At 44.8% G+C, this 7,961-nt stretch overlaps 1 protein-coding gene across 1 annotated transcript in view; it reads right to left on the reverse strand.

Annotated features, from left to right (window-relative positions):
* Positions 1-6,917, reverse strand: part of LOC104166985 (probable glutamate receptor) — a 10,150-nt gene extending 3,233 nt beyond the window's left edge. The window contains exons 1-6 of the mRNA XM_009707474.1: positions 6,900-6,917; positions 4,354-4,413; positions 3,358-3,537; positions 2,239-2,465; positions 1,283-1,380; positions 527-744 (exon numbers count right to left, since the gene is read on the reverse strand). Of these exons, the coding sequence (XP_009705776.1) occupies positions 527-744; positions 1,283-1,380; positions 2,239-2,465; positions 3,358-3,537; positions 4,354-4,413; positions 6,900-6,908 (792 nt within the window). The 5' untranslated portion in view covers positions 6,909-6,917. The remainder of the gene's footprint in view (positions 1-526; positions 745-1,282; positions 1,381-2,238; positions 2,466-3,357; positions 3,538-4,353; positions 4,414-6,899) is intronic.
* Between the last annotated feature and the right edge of the window lie 1,044 nt (positions 6,918-7,961).

Raw genomic sequence — 7,961 nt, forward strand, 5'->3', positions numbered from 1 at the left:
GGAAGTGGTGGAGTCACCATCCCTGGAGGCATTTAAAAGACGTGTAGATGTGATCTTAGTGACACAGTTTAGTGGTGGACTTGGCCGTGCTAGGTTAACGTTGGACTCAATGATCTTAAAGGTCTTTTCCAACCTAAATGATTCTATGATTCTATAATTAAATATTTCCCACCCACCCCCCAAACCCAACCTTTGCAGGCATCCAGTTAATGTACCCAGAAATTACCTACGTCTGTCCTTGCGTTCAAGGTACACAACCATAACCCCTGAGGACTAGCACCGCTTTCTTAAAAGAGAATACGCTATAAAAATATAGTCCTCTGCATGCTTTTCTCTCTGAGAAAAGGTGGCAGAGGAGATGAACAAAACAACAGATATCAATCACATTATTTGAAGTATCACAGGAAAACTGATGGAGTCTACAGCAATGAGGACGGTATGAGGACCTATAGGTATGAGCTAGACAACTTGGCCCCAGCTTGGCAGTTTGACAGCACATGTATGTGCGCAATGAGATTCTCTGCACCTTGAAGAAGTAGAAAGTAGAGGAGCCGTCCAGAGTCCCAAACTCAAGCTTTCTTTGCTTCACAAGATCTTCAAAAGTCTGGATTGGGAGCTGCTCGCTGCCAGAGCTCAGCAGAGCAGTGAAGTTGGCGATGTAGGCAGCCAACAAGGCAATGGTGAACAGCCACCAGACAGCAGCGATGACCCGCACAGAGAGCGCTTTGGGCCGAGGGGTGACACCTGCATGACCAGAGGAGCCAATACAACATATGGGAGGTGACACACAGTGAGAGAGAAAGAACTTTAGATTCATGAGCCTGAGTTAAAGACTTAACTTTAAATAAAGGCCAAACTGCAAAACTTGCCCTGCAGCTACTTAATGCATGAGCCTGAAAAGACCTACTATGGCTGATTTGAACTGCATCAATACTGCACGCAATGCAGAATTGAAGCAACGTCAGTGGCCAAAAGCAACAACAAAGAACTCCACTCTACAAAGCACCAGTGCGATAGTTAGGCTTGACGTTCCCTGGAGCAATTGTTACAGCAGCACACGTACACTCCTCAACTGAAGCCAGCCGTCTGTACAATTCCAACAAGTCTGTAATCAAAACTCCCCAAATTGGAAGTTTTACTGCTGCCAAGTGTCCCTACTGGAACATCTTTTCCCCCACCAGGATAGCACACCAGCATTACAGACAGATGACAGCTGGATATAAAATCATCTTAAAAATCATACTGCTCCCAGAGCTTCTTTGTTGCAGTCCTCCCAGCTCACCTTGCAGGGCAAGTGCTCCTGCTCCAAACCAGAGGCTATTTAAGAAGGTGAAGTGGTTCTCTTCGTTCTTTGGCTCATTCCATTCACAGGGGCTCAGTCTGTGGGAAAATGACAGGATAAAACCGGACATTCAGGGGAAAAAAAAAAGAATCCTGCAGTGTGACCGCAGCAGTGCAGATAGCCTGGAAATGCCCCTTCCTTCCCTGGTAGCTCCTCCTTCACCTGAGTTCCAGTTTAACCGGCGCAGAGGAAAGTACTCCTGCTCAATGCCTCAAGTCGTTTGCAATAGCGGTGGCTCAGGGGTCCTGCCACAGGTTTGCCAGACACCTTCTTCCCGCACCGTTGCATAAGCTGGTCTCCCTGGCACACCTGAGCGGCAATATTGGCTCTGTTCTGTAACATCAGACTGAAGGCTGCTCCTTGGAGCAAATCCTTACCTATAAAGATTGTGCATTAAACTAGAAGAGCAGCACTAGAGCTTCTGTTCAAGACCACAGCTGCAGAGAGCATTAGTGCGGCCTAATCAAGGAAGGGGGAGAAAGCTGAATCTCCTGGGAAGGGGGTGGAGAGAGGGCAGAGAGCATCCCTTCCACAAGTCAGTGCAGCATACAGTGCGTAAAAATACACCAGGAGAGAGACCTGCACGTAGGAACATGGTTGTAGTTCAAAACAAACTCTGATGAAAGTGAGAAAGAAGAGCTGACGTACAAACACACCATCCTTTTAGCAACCCTAGGTCAATCACATCAAGAAATACGGTGCTCTTCATGGGCAGATCCTACTCTTAATGCTGTCTTAATCTGACATGACCTAAGCTTCATTAGCCCTGGTTCTGGACCTGTTCAGAAGGTTGCTCAAAGCAAAATGCACCCTGGTACTTTCTTTGAAACTGAGATCTCTTCATAGCTGAGAAAGAGTTGACTTGAACAAAATCTGTGAAACAAATTAATTTATACCTGGCAACAAGAAAGAGGCAGAAGCACGTCAGCACGTAGGCAAATAAAAGGCCAGTCCAGGTCTCCTTACTGAAAGGCGCCAGGAAGTGGAAGAAAGACATCTCCTGAGAGACCGTGTCTTTTCGAAGCAAGATCCCAATCCCAGTCTGCAGGAATGGTGTGGTGAAGGAGACCACCTCTTCCCTTGCTGATGTGACTGTCAGTGGAGCCACTGCAATGTCTGCTTCCTATAAGATGGAGATAAAATTAATCAACCATTCGACCTATCTGAAGATCTCTGTCACTCAAACAGAATGCTTCCCAGGCTGAGCGGGCAGATATCTACACGGCAAATCACTTCTCTGTGCCAAAGACAGCTATCATCACAGCTATCACTTGAGCTCCAAGAAACAGGACAAGTTTTCCCTTCTGCATGGTTCATAGTGGGGTGCTAGTTGGTATCTGGGCCTTCTGGTTTCCTGCTTCAGCATCACACACACAGGCTGAGGCTGTGCACCATGAACCACGTTGGGTTTGTTTACCAAAACCAGAAGGCGTCTTCCTTTCTGTTTCTGGCTGCAGCATCTACGTGACCGACACCTGGACACAGTACTGAGTTCAGAGATGCAAAGAAGGTTTAATTCAAATGTTACCACCAGATGACAGAATGCTAGCCATAGGAAATGGCACATGATGGGGTAAGATGTGCATTCAAGCATCTCCTTGAAGAGTCTAAGGGATTACAAGTCTGAAAGAGACGAGTTTGACCTAGTGGTTAAATTCAAGGTAAATTTTCCTTAAAGCCATCATCTTTGTTTCGCTAGTGAGCTAAGATGTCTGTACAGTCCCTCACACTACAAAGAAACACTTGGTAGCCTCTGAAACAAGAAAAGCACTGCACCAGGAGCGCCGCCTTGTAACAATGATTTCCTGCTATGGCCATTGTCTCCTTGTTCCTTAGTTTCCATATTTGTAGGCCAAAACCCCCTACAAGTCTTGCTATTCGTTAGCTCTACACAACAGGCAGGATGACTCCAAGTTGCTCAGTCCTTGAGCAAATTCTAATGAAATCCAAGAGCTGCTGGCACTGTTCTTTCCTTCTAGAGCTGCAGTTTGTCAAAAATATAAATTGAAATTTACCTGTCTCAAAATTTCACCAATCATCCCTGTCCAGTTCCCATTGGAAGAGACGGCACCATACTGCCCATCGCTCACCACCTTCACCTTGTAGCTGAAGTGAAGCATTGCCGCAAGTGCTTTCAGCAAATCAATGCAGTATCCCTCCAGTTCTGCACTTCTCACCATGACGTAAGGATCTTCCTGCATATTGAGGGAGAAATACACAGTTACGTGCTCCCGCAGTCTGCAGTGCAACCGATTGTGAATTAAACCTTTTTTTGTGGCAAATCCTCCCCAAAGCCCTGTATCCACATTACTGGGGGGACAGCATTTCCAAACTTGAAAGATCTTCACCGGAGCCATCTGCCACCACTACTCATAGACTACACCTCCAGCAGCGCAGCTGCATTCTGCAAGCCACAAGTACCGCAGAAGTAAGTGACAATCTCTTCTCAGTCTAAAAGCCCAAACACATTTCGTTTGGCCCATCAAAGCATCCAATGAGGGTCACATGATGGTGCAGGACCTGACATCAGAATCAGAAAATTTACCGTTGCAGCTTCTTCTGAATAGTCCTGCTTGTCTGGTGCATGTGGTAATGCATTCTCTGTTTTTTTTATATAGCCTGTTTTTAATCCCTGGACCTGTGTGACCTTTACATATTTCCAGTGCCGGACAGAAACAACACAACGGTAACATGACAACCCTTCGATGTGGCTGAACTGAGTGAAAAGGCCTGGCTGTCTTCACAGAGCAGTCATTTCTAGAAATGTATGCCCAGTCCATTTTGGGGGCTGACTTTGATAGCCCTCAAATCCCCTCCCATTGCAAACTAGAGACACCTCACACCTCTGCACCACTGAGCCAGCGCTCCAAAAACACTGTCTGGGATGAACAGGGGTATCAGAGTCAAAGACAGCCCAAAAAACCACCCGCAAATATATGGGTGGTAAAAAAAAGGCAAAGTGTAATTCCAGCTATCTCCCAGCCATGATCAGTGTTATGTCACTGCCTTACCAGGATTGTTGTGACAGTCAAAGTTGGAAGACCCTCTTCTGGTCCCCTTGAGCCAGTGGCCTGCAAATCAAAAAATGAAGAATAAATAATTTGATTTCAAAGTCCCAGACATGGCCCTACTTGACTAGGGCTTGCATTACAACTTGAGTGGGTGTCGAGGTGTGCATGCATGTGTTAAACCGGCTCTAAACCTGCCCCTCTAACCTGCAGCAATCTCACCTCCATTGTTCCCGAACAGTAATTAATAAATCACAAGCATTTCACTTTATTGCATGTTGTCAGCATGCTTTGTCCAAATAAAAATCACTTTAAAGTTGTCACAATTCTTCGGATACACAGTGCAAACAGTCTTCCAAAGAGATCCGTTTGTGCTGCAGACAAAACAGTTAGCAGCCAATTAAGCTCTCATTAGAGAGCAGTTCCAGGAGAGGCAGAACAGTAGGAAACCTGAGAGGAGGAGGAGAGGAAACATGGATTCAGTTCTGCACAGAACGCTGAATTCAAGAGTACAACTCCCAACCTCACAGAGTCACACAACTCGAGATGATTTCTGATGAGTACTGCTTCAGAACAACGCAGGCTTTTGCCAATAAAGCAGTCTAATTCTGTAAGATTTGTTGGTCTTAAATGTACCCCTTTATTTTAAAATTACACAGTGATGTTTCTAGCCAGAGTGAGAGAGCAGAGAGATATAGATATACAGATATATATATAGAGAGAGAGATATATATGCTGTACAAGATCTGCAAAAGAAGCTCCAGTTCTTCCAGGAGCCGAATGATCTTGTTTCAATTCTCTCTTTGCAATGGAAGGATTTGAGGGATGAGCTTTGTCTTTGAAGCTGTGATCAGAAGTCACTCGATGCAGACCATTCTGGAAGCAATGTTGTTATTGCCAGATAAGCTACAATTTGCTCTTAGACAAAAGCAAAAAAGTCACATTTCTTTTCAGGTCTCTTTAAACTACTGATGCCTACTGAACAAGCGGGTGAATAAAACAAAAGAAAAAAAAACACCTGGTCTATCCCTCTCACTTGGCTTCACCCATTAGTTATTGAAGGTTTCAAAGTGATTCTTAAAAAAAATCCCAACACCATACTCCAACTCTTGTAAATACACCAGAAGAGTATTTTATTTGGCAAAAGTTGCAGGGTTTCGCTAGCAGGTGGGTGGGTAGGGGTGGCACAGGGGTCACCTGCACAGGAGATCACAAACTGCCCAGTGCCAGACACAGCCATTTCAAGCTGTCTTAGAAATGAACAAAACAGACCCACAGTGCACCAAAACGGAATGAATTGGAGAAGTTTATGGTGCCTATGCAAAAACATCTTTTAAAAAGTGTGGTAACTGCTGGGTGAGGGACAATGCTAGAGCCGGCGGAGACACTAAAGACAATGTCAGGTCAGGAGAGTTGCCCAAGCAGGGGCAAAGGAGAAAGAACCAAGCTACCAGAGCAGGAGGGACAGCAGAGTGGGAGGAAGGCCAAAGAAGAAGAGCTGCCCCAAGCAAAAGCAGAAGCCCAAGAGTTGCCCCAAGGAGGGACAGAGAGGAGATGCAGGAGGAGGTGCAACGGTAACGGGGCTGCAGTCAGTGGAGGAACCTGCACAGGAGCAAGTGAGTAGGAACCACAAAACGCTGACCCCAGTCTCCTGTGCTGCCTTGTTGCCTCACCAAAGGGACAGGGTATAACGTGTGTGCTGTGAGGGGACTGAAGACCAGGAAGAGGGGAGGACAAGAGAGGAGTTGAGATGTGTTTCTCTGGGGTTTTTTGTTTGCTTGTGTTTATTTCTTAATACGGGCATCAGCAATGGAGGTTTATGCTAATTAAACCTGATTGAAGTTCCGTGACTTTCCCCTAAACTCTCTTTTTGACAGGCATCCAGCACGCTTTGAGATTGAGAAATGAGCTGAGATTCAGGTGACGCAAGTTCTGTCTCTACCTATGACATTGGACAATTAATTTCATTTCCTAATGCTATCATAACCAATTTGATTGGAAAGTCTTTAGGACAAGTACTGTCCTGCATTATGTGAATATATACATGTTCTAGCAGGTTAAATTTTAAGTGGCATTTGCCATCTCTCTTCTGAAGTCTGAGGAATTACGTCCCACACAGACCCTTTTTATGTTAAGTGCAAACTTTTGGAAATAAAACACACATCTTAAGAACTAATAAAGGTATCTCTGCATGTTCATATGTGTCTGAATTTCTTCAATGTTAAAAAGTTTATCCAGATCATAAATGATGCAATAATTCTGAGGTTTAAATTCTGTAAGCCATGAAGACAGGGCTATAGGCAGATTCTTCCCTGAGGCATGACTGAATTTTGAATTCCAGACAAAAGACAGAGTAAAAAAAAAGCATAGACACGCAGACAGACTTAGATATGGCCATCATTAGCCATGAAAAGTGTATTTAAAGTAACAACTCTTCACAGATTAAAAGCATTGGACACTATGACCAAATCTATTTCTGCATTTAAAATGTAAGACCTTTTGCACATATGCCTTCACTGGTAGCTCTTCACCAATGAACTTAAACATACCTTACTCATGGCATCATCATTCCTTGCAGTTCCTGAAAAAATACAACAATAAACAAAATCATCTTCTTGCAGGGCTTATATTTACAGCTCCTTAAAAGTAAAGTTTCATGCCCTCGTTTCATATTGCACTTAAATAAAGAGAATGATTACCCTTGACTCACAAGCTGATAGTGCAGCTGACTTGCAGCTGTTTCGTCAAGTTTGCTCCCTCGTTCACAGCCCAGTACTAGTGTGAAACAACCAGAAGCAGAAATAGACACAGCCAGATTGAGGCTGCAGAAGGTCCTAATTGTAACGTAATGATTACGGCTGTCACTCACACATCGAGGACTGGATTCTGCAGAATCAATTGACTTATTTCCTTATTGCCCTCCCTGACAAGGTGAAAAGCTAGCTCTCCTGCTACTTCACACAACTAAGATTTCCCTCTAACTCCTGCAAAACCTTGTCCATACCCCTAAGGAAAAGCCCTGTAATCAACCAAAAGTTCCTCACCGTGAAGTTCCAAGACACTAGGTTTACTTATAGAATCATAGAATCGTTATGGTTGGACGAGACCTCAAAGATCATCAAGTCCAACCATCTACCCAACGCCACCATGCCCACTAAACACACTAAACCATGTCTCGAAGCAGCACATCTAAACGTTTTTTGAACACCTCCAGGGATGACGAGTCCACCACCTCCCTGGGGAGCCTGTTCCGATGCTTAAAAAACTTCTTCCCTTCTTCCCCTGCTAATGATAGGTTCCTACTGTCACAGCAGCCAAAGGGTTTGCAACCTTTCTTCACGACGTCCTACTCTGTTCCCCCCCCTCCCCCCCCCGACTTTTCATTCCTGCAAAAATTAAAACCTCCAAAGGGGTCATGACCAAAACGAGGAACCAACAGTGGCAGCGCCAAAGAAAAAGGGACCAGGAAGCCTGTCTCTTGTTGCCTTTTCTCTGTATCCCATCAGGGAACAGAGAGTAAGGGAAATACATAAAATCGACAGAGTTTAAGTGTGACGAGAGCCAGTGCAACCCTGTAAACGGCACTGGAGTGAACCCCAAATGTCAAATTG

This window comes from Cariama cristata, unplaced genomic scaffold (genome assembly GCF_000690535.1).
Source record: "Cariama cristata isolate BGI_N322 unplaced genomic scaffold, ASM69053v1 scaffold660, whole genome shotgun sequence".
NCBI classification, from domain to species: Eukaryota; Metazoa; Chordata; class Aves; order Cariamiformes; family Cariamidae; genus Cariama; species Cariama cristata.